This window comes from Orycteropus afer, unplaced genomic scaffold, assembly GCF_000298275.1.
Source record: "Orycteropus afer afer isolate SDZICR_OR568_19922 unplaced genomic scaffold, OryAfe1.0 scaffold00537, whole genome shotgun sequence".
In the NCBI taxonomy this organism is placed as follows: Eukaryota; Metazoa; Chordata; class Mammalia; order Tubulidentata; family Orycteropodidae; genus Orycteropus; species Orycteropus afer.
This window is the reverse complement of record NW_006922124.1, coordinates 838,879-857,160: the sequence shown is the minus strand read 5'-3', so window position 1 is coordinate 857,160 and position 18,282 is coordinate 838,879. Positions and strand designations below refer to the sequence as shown.

Below are 18,282 nucleotides of genomic sequence, written 5' to 3'. Positions count from 1 at the left end.
CAGGAGGACGAGGAGGGACTCTACTTCCTTAAAAATTTACAATCTTGGAAACTCAGTGGGGTGAGGTCACTATGAGTAGGAATCAAGTCCATGGCAGTGGGTTCTCAGTTCTGGGGTGGGTCATCCCCTCATTTCTCATTCCGAGTCCAGTCTGTACTTACACCCAGTACAGGACCTGCAAATTCCCCCTTTCTCGACTGAAGTATATCTCCTCAGTAAAACGCCATCACCTCTCTTGGGATACCCTAGGTGGAAGTCACAGGGCTTCAGCCTGACTCCTTCCTGCAGGGCTTACCAGGAGCAATCACATGGTGGGGGCTTGGATCTTACATTGGGGCTCCTCTTTTCTGAAATGAGGAGTTGTCTCAGCCCCACTCAATGTTTTACCTTGACACATCTCAGGATCTGTGAATTATCCCTTTTATGGAGCAGTTGCTGCAATCGTCAGATCAACTTCCTATGTCACAGACACTGGAGGCAGACATCATCAGAAAAGCTTTCAGACTTCAGTGCTGAGGCCTCCCAAGGCTGACAGCAGGCACAGGGCTTTGTGAGGCAGTTACCATTTTGAAATTGGCAACTAAAATAGAATGTCTATCCACATTTTCCTACAAATTCTAATATACATACAGCCGTTGTAGTATTAGGAACCTGAAGAAATTAAAACATCAAGGATCAGAAAAGAAGAAACAAACTTCCCACAGTTAGGACATGATTAGACACTACATGAGAAAACGGACATTCTATTTAATCAATAAACTGGCATAGAACTCTTGTTTGGTGTAAGATCAATGTACAAAATTGAACTTTATTTTTAAGGAACAGACAGTATGACAATTAATTAAAATATACCTTGTAAACTATAATAATAATATTTCAAATACTGCAGAATAGCTTAACCCTACATTATAAGAAAATGATGAAAAATTTTAAAAATAGAATTTAAATATATTACAAAAAGCCTTCATTAACATCATAGTACAATGGGTCATGAATAGGCAGATTTGATATTGTAAATTAGTTAATTACCCCCAATTTTAATCTTCAGATTATTGCTCTCCTGGTCCAAAATCCAGGAGGCTTTTTTGTGACTGGGTACATGTGAAATGGGATAAACTGGCGATTAAAACTTCAAGGGAAATGTAATGCTCATGTACAGCTAAGATACTCTCAAGCAAGAAGATAAAAATATTTATTCTGTCATATGGTAGTTAATAATAAAGAGTTATATTACCTAAAAAGTGTAGTGTAGTGTAGGTGAAGGGATAGATAGACCAGTGGAACTCTAGAGTATAGAAAAAAACAGAGTCCTTAATATTTGAGAAAGATATCACTGTAGATCGATGGGAAAAGGACAGTCATCTCAATAAATGACAGTGGTACAATGGAGTACTCATACAGGAAAGAAACACAACTGGAAACCTCCCTCAGACTATACCCCAAAAAAATTCCAGGTGCATTAAAAAACTAATATTTAAATGATTATTACAAAATTTTTCAAGAGAACATGAAAGTAGAGAATGACAGTATGAAGTATCTACTCTTTTGAATGTGAGCAGCATAGATTAATCATGGCATCAGTAAAACTGGAGAGGAAGGAAAACAGAAGAATCTGGAGACAGCCAGCAAGAGAGTACTAGGAGGGCTGGAGATGCTATGAACTGCAGAGGAGGAGAAGAAATTGCTGCTCCTTCTGAAAAGCAGCAGTTTCTTATGCTCCTTTGTCCCTCACAAAGATGACTTGCAATCTTCATAGGGTTTTTCTTATAAAATGTAGGACCTGGGACTTGGCAGTGACTTGGAAGAAAAATACCTGATTCACTGATCTGTTCATTCCACCAGACGACTTCCTGACCACTGAGACCACAGGATCTCTAAGAAGGAACTTGGACTATATACTATCCCACAAAAGTGAGACAATTTGATGAGATAGCACCAGCTATTCCCTCAGCTTAAAAGGATCTCCTCCCCGCAGATATATAACTCCCTACTTGACTTCAGATCTCTGCTAAAACTCATCCTCTTAAGGAACCCTCTCCTTTCCACCCTGTATCATAGTGAGACCTACCCTCAATCCCTGGCAATCCCCATGACCGTTCCCTGCTCTTTTTATTTTTCCTAGAGCCTGTACCACTTACTACATACTAAAAACCTTGCTTGTTATTATATCTACTCTTTATTGTCTGTGTGTCCCTGCTCAACAGGGCAGAGGTCATGCTTTCATTACTTGTGTAAACCTGGAGTGTCAACACTATCTGGGACACAGTGAACCTGTGTTGTCATGTCAATTCTAACTCACAGAGACTCTACAAGACAGAGTAGAACTATCCCATAGAATTTCCAAATCTGGAGATGTTGAGATGTTCAACAATTTTATCACCAATTGAGGTAAATTATTTAATAGGAAACTTTCCATAAATCTTATCAATGTATGGCAATTTTTGTTATCGCAATCATGTGGATTTTCTTGGTACTTTCCCTAATTCTAATATATCGGCTGTTAATGACATGTCCAAGTTAGATTTGAACTTAAGTAGGCAAATTGTGTTTTAAAAATTGTAGCTCATTTTAAGAATTCTTTCTAGTTCTATTTTACTTAATTTTCACTATAATCTTTTTACTTAAATGGATAATTAACAATAGAAATGAAGGAAAAAATCATATTTAGAAAAATATTAGTAACACATTTTATATATCACTTCATTAGTGTTTAGCAAGTGTATGTATACTTTGAGTTTTATGTCAACTCTATTCTGTTTTTTCATTTCCTTTCAGGCAACTGGATAATAATATACATGTGCTTTCTCATAATTCTCAAAGTGAAATTCCTTAACATTTGAATAATCCTCTGTAATCAAATATCAATTCTTAGTTTTATTTGTAAATAATTTTATTTAAGTTCCTCTCTACCAATATCAATAGTACTTATCTCATTGTGTTGTAAGAGCTACTTAGCTGTGTGTTCTCCAAAGGAAAGAAGATTGAAATTTGTATCATTTTGCTCAAAAGTGCTGTTGAATGAGTGACTGAATAAATGAATGCCTTGGACTGACTGCCTAAGCTTTAGTTTTAGGATACATAAAGTAGCTGCAACTTCTTGTTCAAAAAAAGTTAGTCATTTACATGTAGGATCACATTTAAAACCTGGCAGTAACAAGAACAAAAGGAAAAGCAACTGAAGATGAGAGGTACCAGGCTTTGGTAAGATAAATCTGTCCCCATAGATTTGGGGGATGACTCGGTCTTCAGATTCTTGTTCGAAAATGAAATACTCTGTCAGGAAATCTACTTTGTAGGTTTCCACAGGCTCCATCATCCCTATTGTCTTATACTACAACCATTTTCTTCATCATTTTACCAACTTAGCCCCTTAGATTTAGAATTTGGGCTCCCAGCTCTCCTGGGAAGGTCAAATGACAGATTACCCTATAATTTAGTATTTGTAACCACCATTTCAGACTTAGAAATATTTTTATAGTTAACACAAACACATAGAAGAAAGAAAAAAGAAAACTTAATAGGACTGAATTGAACAAAATTGTAACTTAAGGTCTGTGACACTAGAATTCTTACTTATTCTAGGAATATATAGGAAATCACATTCCTATTATAGTTCAACTGCTTGGAAGGAAGTAAGAGTAAAGAAAACTGGATCATTAAAAATATTTACTCACATTATTTATATCTTATCACGTGTATTTAATAATGTAAATGTGTCAGTATTTATATCATATATGAATTATTCACTTCTGATCCAGCAACAAAATAAGGTACATGGAGAAGCCAAAACTAAGTACTTTATTGATAAATACCAGATCAAAGGTAAATTACTCATGAATGATACATTGTTCTCTTCTAATAAAAAATTACACCTATCTTTGAGAGCCATCCTAAGCCTCAACTCCAGCCCACAATTTCTATTACCAAGCTCATTCTCAGAGCAAGAACTCCTTTCCCAAACTCACTTACTATCTTTATCAGATAATTGGTGTTTAAGAAACACAGCTTCACACATTTCAGTACCAGTGTTTTTGCCCCCAAATTTAGTACGAAGTTTATATGACTATGACATAATAGATTGATAATTTACAATACAAAATATTAACCAACCATTGGTATTCATGTGACGACACCATCTGTTCCCCTATGTTTTAAGCTGCTTATATGTAGAGGGAATCTCTTCTTTGTACTTTCGTACTCCACAGTTTCTCGAGTGGTGCTATATGTTATATTTCACGTGTTACTGATAGACTGATAAATTTCAGGTTGAAATCCTTGAGAATGAGTCACTTTATCTTGACTTTCTGGAAACTCAGGGATGTAGATTTTCTTGGGGACATCAAAATATTCTGGAAGGCTCAGTTCGGTTGCATACAAAGTGGACTCGGTCTTCTTCACCTTTAAGGTATTAAACAACATATGAGCCTGCAAATAAACAGGAAAAAAAAAGGAAACACACAAATTATAGCATTAGGCATTTAGACTCCATATATGAAAAAGACATATGTACAAATACACCAAGGAGTTGAATTTGTACATTTCTTTAACTTGTTAGTTATTTAATCAGTGAAAGATAATTCTACCAAGTTCATGAAATCAGTGGAATCATCCTTTAATGAGGAATGTTTAGTATCCTCTGTTGAATGCTTTTGACATTGAGGAATTCATTGCATTGGGAGAAAAGCATTCTACTGGTGAAATTGGTTGAAGAACAGCTTCCTTCCCAGAATTGAGACCTGCCCTCCTTAACATCTGTCCATCAGATTGAGGTCTTAACAGCAGTACAGAGTAAGTTCCCTCTCTTTTGCTAATGACAACTTTGTGAAAACACAAAAGCACGAATATCCCACTCCTTTATACATCTCCAAATATCCCTCTTATGCAGGTTTCATATTTTCAGTTCCTTTGACCATCAGTCATATGATGTGGGTTACAAGGACTCACCTTCCTGCCTGTTCTGTGCTAGACACACTCCAGTTCAGAGCATTGGCCCTCCGAGTGTGAGTTAAGTAGGTTAAAAGTGCCACTTGTTTGTTTAGGCACATTCTCAATTCAATTAAGCAATGACTGAACATCTATTAAGCACCTACTACCCACAAGACATTGAAGGTAGACAAAAACACATGATTAAAGTTCTTTAGATAAGTAAGGATTCACAATCTGGTGGAATTTGGTGACCTTATTTTTGTTTTGCTTTTTTTTTATTTGTTTGTTCATTATATCAGCATAGATAAGGATGTGAAAAAATATGTAAAAAAATAGTCACGTTGGTTATGGTGTGTAGGGGGATTAAGCAGAAGAGGATATTGTCAACAGTTATATACAATGGTATTGTCTGTTGTCTCAAACTGGTATTGCTTATTTTTTTATTTTATTTTACTTTTTATTGTGCTTTGGGTGAAAGTTTACAGAGCAATTCACTTTCCATACAGCAGTTCACACACACATTGTCTCATGACATTGACTACAATTTACCCTAATGCAACAGCTCCCCTCCCACTTCCTCCTGATAGTTGCCTCTTCCCTGTGTCCATTCCTCCATGCACTCCTGTCCCTGCACTGTCTCCCTGTGCATAAGCAGCCCTTCTTTCTCCCATGATTGTTCTCTCCAAGGAGTGAATCTATCTCAGATACATGATCAACTCTTATGCCTGTCTTTTGTTTGGAAGATCACAGGTGTGGGTTCAATTCCAGACCTGAAGGGCAGCTAGGGACCATAGTCTCAGTGGTTCCACCAGGCTCTATCGCACCAGCAAACCTGGTCCCCTTCTTTTTTTTTTTTCCTCCAAATGATTTTGAGTTTTGCTCCACAATGTTCTCCCTCTCTATCCAGGATCTCCTACATAGATCCCCCTCCGAGGGGCTGACAGTGGTACCTGGGCACCATCTAGTTCTTTTGGTCTCATAGTCATATAGGCTGAGGATTGCATGGTGTATCAGTTGTGAGGAGCTCTGGTAGCATAGTGGCTAAGACACTTGCCTGCTAACCAGACGGCTGGCGATTCAACCCCCCCAGCCACTCCTCGGAAGGAAGGTTGGGCAATCCTACTTCCGTAGTGATACTGCCTCGGAAACCCAAGGAGGGGTCGCTATGAGTTGGGGCCGACTCGACGGCACATAACAACAACAACAACATCAGTTGTGAGGACTAATTCTTTCCATGAATCTTTGGTTTTCTTCATTCTTCTTTGCTCTGGACGAGGAGAGACCCATTGTTGCATTTAGATGGCTGCTTGCACTCTTTTAAGATCCCAGTCTCTACTTACCAAAGTAGGAGGTAGAACAATGTTTTGTGTAGTATGTTATGCCAATTGAGCTTGATGTCCCCTGCGACTATGGTCTCAAACCCACAAGTTCAACTACTCAGTCCCTCTGGGTAGCTGGCTGTGACCAAGAAGTGACTACAACCTTGTCTCTTGTCAGTTTTACTATACCCCTGGGAATTCTTACAGAACATATAAATACACTTGTAGAACCATTGTCTGCCAACCCTATACATGGTCTTGGGTACACTCCCTGCTGCATAGACATACCTAACAGTTCAGCCTGTCCACCCATCTATCCACCTGTATACCCATGTTTGCCTTCACTGAACAACTCAGTACTGTGTGTGCAAAACGGTTCATCTTTGTTGTCTGTACCTCCCATGTACCTCTCTATGTTTTCCTCTTCCTCAATGCCACCATATTGAGCACTCACATTTGATACATTGCACTTCTCTTCACCCAAGTCAATACTTATCTCTACTTATCTAACAGTGTTCCCTCCCCTCCCCTCCAACCCCTGGTAACCAACAAAGAAAATTTCCTTCTATATATAAACTGTTCCTTGACTTTTACAATAACAGACTAATACAATATTTGTCCCACTATGATTGACTTATTTCACTCAGCATGTCTTCCAAGTTTATCCATATTATTGGATTGATCTTCTTATTGTTGATTTCTAATTTGACAGCATTGTGATCTGAGAAAATGCTTTGCAGTATTTCAATGTTTTTAAATTTATGAAGGTTGAAGGTTTGCTTTATGGCCTAGCATGTGGTCTATCATGGATAACGTTCCATGTGCAGTGGAAAAGAATGTATATTGTGCTGTTGTTGGGCGAAATGCTCTGTCGATGTCTATAAGGTCAAGTTGGTGGATTGTGTTGTTTAGCTCTTCTGCATCTTTGTTGAGTTTCTTTCTACTTGTTCTATCTTTCATTGAAAGTGGTGTATTAAAGTCTCCTACTATGACTGTGGAATTATCTATTTGCCTCTTCAACTCTTTTAAAGTCTTATTTATGTATTTTGGGGCTCTTTCATTTGGTCCATAGATATTTATTATGGTTATATCTTCTTGTTGGTGACCGTATTTTTATAAGCTTATATTACAAATTTATTCTAATATGCAGCCAGATTTGAGAACTATTGTGAATTTAATGAGTATATTGTCATGTATAAACTTATGTAAGATTGTACATTGTTTCAAATTTATCATTTAGTGAGGTTAAAAAATGAACTGTTTTCCAAAAAGAATAGTGCAAATTAATCTTTTTTAAAATTAAAAATACTGTTACTATCAAGTGTCTCTCTGCATTTTTTTATGTTAGGTGCACTCTGTCCTCCTCAGACTCTTAATGACTTTATGTATTATAACAGAACCAAATGTTGTCAGGTCCTGCACCATCCTTACTTCGGTTACTATTTTTGAGCCCATTGTTAATGCCACTGTGTCAGTCTGTCTCACTGAGGGACTCCCTCTTTTTCCATGACCATCTACTTCACCAACCATGATGTTTCTCCAGTGATCAGCCCCTTCTGATGACATATTTAAAGTAAGCAAGACAAAGCCTCGCCATCCTAGCTTCTAAGGAGCATTCTGACTGAACTTCATCCAAGACAAATTTGTTCATTCTTCTGGTAGTCCTTGGTACATTTAATATTCTATGCAAACATCACAGTTTAAGCACGTGTCAGTTCTTCTGTCTTCCTTTCTCATTGCCAAGCCTTCACATGCATATGAGACAAGTGGAAATGCCATAGCTTGGATCAGACACAACTTAGTCATAAGAGTGACATATTTGCTTTCTAACATTTTAAGGCAGTCTTTCACATCAAATTTGGCCAATGCAATATTTCATTGATTTCCTGAATGCTACTTTCATAAATATTGAATTGTCTGTTGATTCAAGAAAAATGAGCTCCTTGACAACTTCATTTTATTTGCCATTAATCATGATGTTTATTGGTCCAGATGTGAGGATTTTCATTTTGTTTATGTTCAGGTAAGGAGCTCTGGTGGTACAGTGGTTAAGGCATTTAGAAATAAATTGTATATACAAATAATTTGTAAAGATGGTTCAGAGAATTCCTGTACACACTGCATGGACTTTTCCCTCTGGTTAATAGTTTTAATGAGTGTGCTCTATTTGTCAAAATTGATGAGCCAATATTGATACAATATTATTAATTAAAGTCCATATTTTACTCAGATTTGCTTAGTTTCTTCCTAAACTCCTTTTTCCATTCCAAGATCTCATTCAGGATAGCACATTACACTTATTAATCATGTCTCTCCATAGGCTGTGATAGTTTCTAAGTCCTTGTTTCTAATGACAGGAGAGTTTTAAGGGATACTGCTCAAGTACTTTGCAGAATGAACTTCAATTGGTATTTGTCTGATGTTTGTCTCATGATTAGATTGGGATAATGTGTTCTGAGAGGAAGGCCACAGAACTGAAGGGTCATTATCATCACATCATTATCAAGGGTAAATCCTAGAAATATGACATATCACTATGGATGTTGTCCTAGATCACCTGACTGAGGTAGTGTTTGTCATTTTTCCTTACCGTAAAGTTACTACCCCCCCTGCTGTACTCTTTGGAAAGAAGTAACTAAGTGCATCTCACACTGAATTGGTGGAGAGTTGTGATCTGTCTCTTTGAGTGGGCATTATTAGGTACTTTTCAAATTCTTACCCTTTCTTTTTCCTCCTCCATGTGAACAAAAACCAGTGACATAGCTAAGAATTTGTCTAAACAGCAGCACAAAATTTTCTATCACTCAGACAGACACACTTATATGCACTCACACACACATACACACAGAAATGCACAAACATATCTCAAGATTTTCTGTGGTTAGCTATTAGAGAAAGTCTAATATTTTGTAGATTGTTTGTACATTTGTGCCATAACACATTCATGGGACACTACATCAGAAGCAACTCAGGAAGATGAGTCAGGGATGCCATGGAATGGAAGTAGGCTATTATAATCACAGTGGCAGGACACAAGGAGGCACACACACCAAAGTCACACAGGGGCTGCACCCAAGATGCAATTGTAAGACAGGACTTGTGTACAGCAGACTGAGTGAGGCTATCTAGGTTTCTAAGGCCTCTAGTGGAATGAGTCTTTTGAGCAATTCTACAGGCTCTGTAGGGATAAGGGCTGTTATATTGCTGGTCCATGGGGTAATTAGGATGGATTCAGAATGGCCCAGAAGTGTGAGAACCAGTTGAGGTGATTGTTTGGAGAGTGAACTTAATCAGCTACTCAAGAAGGAGAATGCACCTGCTCTACACAGGACCTCAAATTTTAAGAAAATTATATTGCAATTTGAAAGTTAAATACAGATTTTATAAAGACTGGTTCAAAATATCTTCTCTGATGATGATAACTAGATTGTAGACTTCTTCAAATCAGCACTTATCTTTAGTTTTATTGCAGAGGTGAGTACAATGCAGGGTATAGGTATTGGGCACATGGTCTATATGGAACAGATGCTTGTTAATGAATGTTTTAAATGAAATAGTACATTTTTTTTTACCTTTTATTATATAGAAATCAAATTAATATCACTCTAAAATTTGCCAGCCACTTCCTCCATCGTGCTAAACTTTGTTGTTGTTGTTGTTGTTATGTGCCGTCGAGTCGGCCCCAACTCATAGCGATCCCTCCTTGGGTTTCCGAGGCAGTATCACTACGGAAGTAGGATTGCCCAAATTTCCTTCCGAGGAGTGGCTGCTAAACTTTAGTGCTCTTAATTTCAAAAGGTAAAAGTCCAATAGCAGACATTATAATGTCTTTTGCTCTGAAGGCTAATGTCTCAAATTTAAAGTTGTTCAAGTAAATTTGACCAATTGGAATGGAGGGCATAGATAATTGTGAACTTTTTTGCTCTTCTGAGTTTTATCTGTCGGTAGTTCTACTTCCATGAAATCATGTGTATGGACAAGCACACAGATGTTCAGATATGCACACAGCTCTTGTCTTCTCTTTCTCTGATATTGTCGCTCTAGTACTCTTTTTGTAGAAAAGTGTCTCTAATTTTAAAATAGAATTTGAAAGAACTTGTATGGAATGTTACTTTATGGTCAGCTTTTGGGATTACATTTATTTTATTCATGAATGAGTCATTCATTAGACACACAGCAACTTATTGTGCCCTTGTGCCATGGACACTTGTGAGTTAGGTTAGAGCAGTCCTTGGGCCTCTGTCTGTGCTCTTTATTTGGGTTCCGGCTTAGTGGTTTAAGGAGGAAAGACTTTTCTCATTATGACAGGAAGATTTATCAATTTACCTTGACTATCCCGTGGAGCAAATCCATTATGAAGATAATATCAAGGTTGGCATTTATTGAGAGGTGATGATGTTCAAGACAGAGATCTAAGTGTTTATTTCTCCAAGTGTGTCAAAGGGATTTTGAAATCAGTATTAAAATTACTGTGATAATATTATGATTGAGTTTTTGTAGCCATTAACTTGTATGAACATTGTTGTTTCTACCATGGATGTATAACAAGTAATTTTATTATGTTGTCAGATTCCCCTATGGATTATAAAGAATTTTACATGGGCAGGGACAAGAGTGGGAAATAGAAAATGGTGCGGTGAGGATTGTGTGGTGGCCAGGTGTATGAGAAGAGAATCACAATCCTATCACCATCCTCACATTGACCAAGGGGCTTATTAGATAATGACACCCAGGAAAGGCAGTTGGAATTCCATTGTCTCTGGGATGTCTGTTGGGAGCTCCTGATTTCCCCCTCAATAATGACCAGTTACATTTCCCAGTCTTCTCACACAAATTCTCTGAAACAAGGCAAGGTTTTACTGCATGTGAGTAAGAGTAATGGATGGCTTGACTTCCAGTTTGGGGCTTCTGGGAAAGAATGCTGACCCTTCAAGTTTATGTATTTCCTGTTTATTTTCCCATCTACCCAGTTATAGTGCTGAATCACCAGAAGGTGGATTGGATAATAATGGAGATACAAAAGAAAGCAAGAACATAGTAAATGGAAAAATGTAGAATTCCTTGAATCTTTTCATCCATTCAAGTCCTTTGGGTATTTAAAATTTTACTTTGGTATCTGTCCTTGTATTATAATAGAAATATGTCACTGGAGCAACCACCTTATAAGCCAGGCACTCTGCACTCACACACACTCACACACCCAGATATTCACCCCCACAACCACACGCACACACACTCCTGCCTCTTCCTGTGCCATACATATTAGGTATGTGATAGATTAATTTTCAAATGAGGAATCATGTTCAGTCATTAATCAAATCAATTTCAAGGAAATCAATTTAAGGAAGTATTTTGACCAGCAGTTTAGTTGCTAGCACAGTACTGTGGATGAGTGATAAGGTAAATATATTTTTATCCTTTTCCACCCAGATTTTAGCAATGCATACTTTTGGGAAAAGGGGGAATTATATGAATTAATATCATTATGCTATTTAAATGAAAAGTTTTGTATATTTTAAGTTAATTTTTGATAATTTAGAACATTCCCTTTTTTGTTATTATTGGAGAGTAGGATTTTTTTTTCCCTTCTATCTTTTAGGAGGTAAAAAATGAAAAATCCAATATTATCAATGACATCACTGAGAATGTTAAAAAAAATAATCACTTTAAACTTTTTGGAATTTCAAGTAAGTGTTTAAATACAAGTTCACCAATATCAGTCACCTCTGCTCTTATGCAATTTTCCTAATTTATTGTACATGAAAAGTACTGAGGAGAAATTGAATGTACTTGCATTTCTAGAAACTTATAATAATCATTAGATAAAAGTGAACTGATGGCACAGTGCCTAAGGCACTTACCTGCTAACCAGAAGGCTGGCAGTTCAAACTCACCAGCCACTCCTCGGAAGGAAGATTGGGCAACCTACTTCCATAGAGATTCTACCTCGGAAACTCAAGGAGAGGTCCCTATGAATTGGAAATGACTTGATGGCAGTGAATGAAAAGTGAACAAATAATGAAGGTAAATCAATTTTCTTTGAAATACTGTTCTCTTTTGATACAAAACTGAGAGAAAGCCAATCAAATGTATAAATATTATCCATAGGGACTTTTTTCCCCTGAGATTTAGTGCTATTTCAAAATTTAAAATAATACTAAATAACTTATCTACTTGTAACTTTATTCTGTCTGTTAAATTCCAAAGTTTTAATATTGATTCAAACAGAAAATGAATGTTAACATAGTACATCATGATGAATTGGTGCTGAATGTTCACTGTGTGTGTATCCATCTTGAGAATAAAAAATAAAAAGAGAATTGAGATAAAAAGACAAAATTACTTTACTAGTATTTGAAGACCAACCACCCAACTCACTGCCATCAAGTTGATTCTGACTCATATTGACTCCCATTGGATTTCTGAGGCTGTATATCTTTATGGAAGTAGATTGCCCCATCTTCCTTCCACAGAGTGGCTAGTGGGTTTGAGCCACTGACCTTCTGGTTAGCAGCAGAATATCTTATCTACTATGCTGCCAAACAGTACGTAAAAATAACCTCCCTGTTTAAAATCAATGCATTATAATCTCTACAATGTTACATAACTAGAGAGGCAATGGATGAGTGAATATATCACCTGATAGTTTAAATAACGGCTGTCAGTTTGTTGTATTATGGTGGCTTGTGTGTTGCTGTGAGACAGCAGGCTATGCCACCCATATTTCAAATACCAGCAGGGTCACCCATGGTGGACAGGTTTCAGTGGAGCTTCCAGACTAAGACATACTCAGAAGAAGGAAGGGGCCATGCACTTCTCAAAGAATTGGCCAGTGAAAACCTTATGAATAGTAGTGAAACACTGGGATGTCTGTTGGGACAGACTGGAAAACTTTATGAATAGCCCTAAAACATTGTCTGATATAGTGCCAGAAGATGAGCCCCTCAGGTCAGAAGACACTCAAAATACAACTTGCAGAAGAGAGGCCTCCTCAGAGTAGAGTCAATCTTAATGAAGTGGATGGAGTAAAGGTTTTGGGACTTCCATTTGCTGATGTGGCACAACTCAAAATGGAAAGAAACAGCTGCAAACATCCATTAGTAATTGGAACATGTAATGTACAAAATGTGAATCTAGGAAAATTGGAAGTTGTCAAAAATAAAATGGAACGCATAAATATTGATAACCTAGGCATTAATGGGCTCAAATGGACTGATTTTGACCAATTTGAATCAGACAAACATATAATCTACTATGCCATCAATGAGAAATTTAAAAGGAATGGTGTGGTATTCATTGTCACAAAGAGTATTTCAAGAGCTATCCTGAAGTACAGTTTTGTCAGTGATAGGATCATATCCATAACCCTAATTTTATTCAAATTTATGCACCAATCACCAAATCCAAAGATGAGGAAATTGAAGATTTTTACCAACTTCTGCAGTCTGAAATTGACCAAACATTCAATCAAGATGTATTGAATATTACTTGTGATTGGGATGCAAAAATAGGAAGTGAAGAATCACTGGTAGTTGGAAAATATGACCTTCAGTGATAGATATGACACTGGAGAACGTATGATAGAGTTTTGCAAAACCAACAATTTATTCAATGCAAATACCTTTTTTCAACAGCATAAATGGTGGCTACACAGGTGGACTTCACCAGATGGATTACAATGGAATCAGATTGACTACATCTGTAGAAAGATGTGTTGGAGAAGTCTAATATCTTCAGTCAAAACAAGGCCAGGAGCTGACTGTGGAACAGACCATCAACTGCTCATATGCAACTTCAAGTTGAAGCTGAAGACAATTAAAAGAAGTCCACGAGAGCCAATATATGACCTTGATTATATCCCACCTGAATCGGAATAATAGATTTGATGCAGTTAACTCCAAGGACCAAAAACCAGAGGAATTGTGAGGTGACATCAAGAACAGCATCAATGAGGAAAGCAAAAGTTCATTTAAAAGATAGGAAAGGAAGAAAAGACCGAAATGGATGTCATAAGAGGCTCTGAAACTTGCCCTTGAACAGAGAATAGCTAAAGCAAATGGAAGAAATGACAAAAGAGCTGGGCAAATTTCAAAGAACAGCTCAAGAAGACAAAGCCAATTATTATAATGAAATTTCAAAGACCTGGAATTAGAAAACCAAAAGGGAAGAACATGCTGAGGGTTTCTCAAGCTGAAAGAACTGAAGAAAAAATTCAAGCCTCTAGTTTCAATATTGAAAGATTCTATGGGCAAAATATTGAGTAATGCAGGAAACATCAGAAGATGCAAGAGTACACAGTCACTGTACCAGAACAAATTGATAGATGTTCATCCATTTCAGGACCTGGCATAGGATCAGAAAGCAATGGTATTTAGGGAATAATTTGAAGCTGCACTGAAAGAATTGGCAAAGAACAAAGCTCCAGGAATTGACGGAATACCCACTAAGATATTTCAACAAACGGATACCATGCCAGAGGCACTCACTCAGCTATGCCAAGAAATTTGAAAGACATCTACCTGGCCAACTGACTGGAAGAGATCCATATTTGTGCCCATTCTAAAGAAAGGTGATCCCACAGAATGTGGAAATTACTGAATAATATCATTAATATCACTGTTCTGGTTAACTAGTACCACTCTGACAAGAATATACCACAAAAGGGCCTTAACAAACAAGAGTTTATTCTTAAAATTTGGAGGCCTTAAGTCCAAGGTCAAGTGCTAGACTCATATGGCACATAACAACAACAACAAAAGACCAAGTTCAAGTGCTAGGCTCTAGGGGCTATGTGAAAGCCCCTTGACCTTGGGTTTCAACTCTACCTCTTGCTCCTGGCCCACTGAAGCTAGAGGCATCTCTTCACTCAGGCAGTTATTGGTTGCTGAGGCTAATAAGCCCAAGGTCGGCAAATAAAATGGCACAGTCCCGATGTTACCAAACTATATGGCAGGCCATTAATTTAAGCCCATGGAAAGTCCCAAGGTTGACAGAGCATGGCAGGCTGCTGAACAACGACATGGCTACAGGCAAGGTTCAAGCGTGCCATAAGCTGGAAACCATTCCCAAACTGTTTCTTATATATGGGAAACATACCACATACCACAGAAGCTACTCAGCTGCTTCAATAGATTCTTCCATGGAGTTAATTACCAATTTCACCATGGGGAATAACTACATTCAGCTGCACAGCCACTCAACCAGACCTAGCCAAGTTAATAGACAAACTTAACTACCACACTCACATAGAAGTAAAAGCTTGCTGAAGATAATTCAAAAACGGTTGCAGCAGTATAGTGATAGAGAACTTCCAGAAATGCAAGCTGGATTCAGAAGAGGATATAGAATGAGGGATATCATTGCTGACATCATAAGAATCTTGGCTGAAAGCAGAGAATACCAGAAAGATGTTTACTTACGTTTTATTGAATATGCAAAAGCATTAGATTGTGTGGATTATAACAAATTATGGGTAACATTAAGAAGAATGGGAATTTCAGAACACTTAATTATACTCATGAGGAACCTATACATAGACCAGGAGGCTGTCATTCAAATAGAACAAGGGGATACTGCATGTTTGAAAATCAGGAAAGGAGTGTGTCAAGGTTGTATCCTTTCACCATACTTATTCAATGTGTATGCTGAGCATATAATCTGAGAAGCTGGTCTATATGAAAAGGACATGGCATCAGGACTGGAGGAAGACTCATTAACAACCTGTGATATGCAGACAACAGTACTCCGCTTGCTGAAAGTGAAGATGACTTGAAACACTTACTGCGGTAAGGATTACACTTCAACATAAAGAAAATGAAAATCCTCACAAATGGACCTATAAGCAGCATCATGATAAATGGATGAAAGATTGATGTTGCCAAAGATTTCATATTACTTGGTTCCACAATTAACACCAATGGAAGCAGCAGCCAAGACATCAGAGGATGTATTGTTCTGGGCAGATCTGCTGCAAAAGACCTCTTTAAAGTTCTGCTGAAGAGCAAAGACATCTCTTGAAGACTAAGGTGCAGTCTAACCTAAGCCATGGTGTTTTCAATTGCCTCATATGCACGTGAAAGCCTGACAATGAAAAAGGAAGACCTAGGAAGGGTTGATGCTTTGGAGTTGTGGGTTTGGCAAAGAATACTGAATTACCATGCAGTGCCAGAAGAAGTAACAAGTCAGTCCTGGAAGAAGTGCAGACAGAATGCTCCTGAGGAGCAAGAATGATGAGTTTGTCTCAACTACTTTGGTCATGATGTCAGAAGAGACCATTCTCTAGAGAAAGGTATTGTGCTTGGTAAAGGGTAGGTCAGCGAGGAAAAAAAAAAAAAGAGGAAGGCCCTCTACAAGATAAATTGACAGAGTGGCTGCAACAATGGACTCAGGTACAGCAAGGATTGTGAGGCTGGCACAGGCGTGGATAGTGTTTCATTCTGTTGTACGTAGGATCACTATGAGTCTGAGCCAACTGGACAGCATCTAACAATAACAACCACCACCTTAAATAATGTTTAAATTATGAACTGCTTTCCCCATCTTAGAAATCAGTCCTTCAAAACAGTACATGTATTGAGATCAGAAAATTATCCATATACTTACTGTTTTGTATTTGATAACTTCCAGTTTCTTGAATCACTGAGGCTCTGTACTTTGGTAGTTTCTTACTAATGATATGAATCAGTGTTGAAAAAACAAAAAAATTCTTTTGTTGAAACAATTATTTGTAAATTTTTGGTTTTCAAGCTCATATGAAACGTAACTAATTTTAGTAATGGCTTCCATTGGAGGATAGGGAATAAGAGCTATCAGACTACGTGGCATTAATACAGTATTCAGACCTACTCTTAAGTGAACCAAATGTCTGACTGCTGCTCTTGAGACAACAACAGGCTCAAGCATATTGAGTCTTACATTCCATGGTTAAAGATGAAGGGAAATATCAAAAGTTCCAATAGTTGGGAGAATAATACAGTTATAAATTTCTCAAAAAAAATTGGTAATGTTTTATTGAACCTTTAAGATTTAGTTCAGACTAAATTAAAATGGTTGCTTCTTCTGAGGTTTGGAACGGGATTTAGTATTGGGTGGAATTGTTTGTTGGTGGATTTTGACTCTGTCCTTCCTTATTTGAAGGTGGCCTTGAAACTTAGTCAATGAGTACATAAATCTGAAATTCCAAAAATAAATATCAAAATTAATAAATTCAATATTTTTCAATAGACATGTATTTTGAAATTTAAAAAGAATAAAATCAATTGAATAATAAAGAAATTTCAACACCAACTAATTAATATTCTTAACTTAGTACCAATATTACAGTAAATCACCTAGATTTTTTAATGTTACATTGTTTTTAAAATGATAGGAATTTGGTTAATACATGTGGCACAATGAGCAGATTGGTTCATGTTTAACAAATGTTAACATTATTTTTGACAAGTATGGCAACTCAGGCCAGATTTAGGGGGGAGTTAGAATTAGCTGGATGCCTCTGCCCAGTAGAACTGTGATTCTCAAATTCTGCAAAACGCTAGCATTCCCTGAAGCACTAGAATATTCTGTTACTAATAGAAGTCAACAATTATCTTTCTATTAAGTAGAAGAAAGATTTGTGATGTTTAGGAGTCTTTTATATTATTTTGTTTCTCCCTCTCTCTCTCTCTTTTTCCCCCTAAAAACATGACTTGTTCTCAGAATCCTATGATCAGGAGGTTAGCATTTTCCTTCTACCCTTCACATGCTTTAGTTTTCATTTCTTTTTATTTCTTCCTCCTTCTCTACTGCTTTTTGGAGAGTTCTTTGAAGTGGTTGTACCCCACAAATGCCTAGTAATTTTAGCCTATGAACTCAAGTGAGAATAGGTAAAGGGACCAGTCACTTTGTCTTGTCTTATTTCCTGGAGAACTGCTTCAGGCCCGCCCTGGTCTGTACCATTTCCAGAAAACTGAAGGAGAGGAAGAGGCCATGTCCCAGTGCCCAGAACTCTAGTCAGCACATGAACCACTGTTGGTCATTCCAGTTTTCTATCTGTTCA

At 37.3% G+C, this 18,282-nt stretch overlaps 1 protein-coding gene and 1 pseudogene across 1 annotated transcript in view; both read right to left on the bottom strand.

Annotated features, from left to right (window-relative positions):
* The window catches only part of LOC103209849 (melanoma-associated antigen B16-like), a 16,206-nt gene extending 13,923 nt beyond the window's left edge, over positions 1-2,283 (bottom strand). The window contains exon 1 of the mRNA XM_042782943.1: positions 2,228-2,283. Coding sequence (XP_042638877.1) covers positions 2,228-2,283 — 56 coding nt within the window. The remainder of the gene's footprint in view (positions 1-2,227) is intronic.
* Positions 2,284-4,233: 1,950 nt separating this feature from the next.
* Positions 4,234-18,282, bottom strand: part of LOC122151539 — a 34,117-nt pseudogene continuing 20,068 nt past the window's right edge.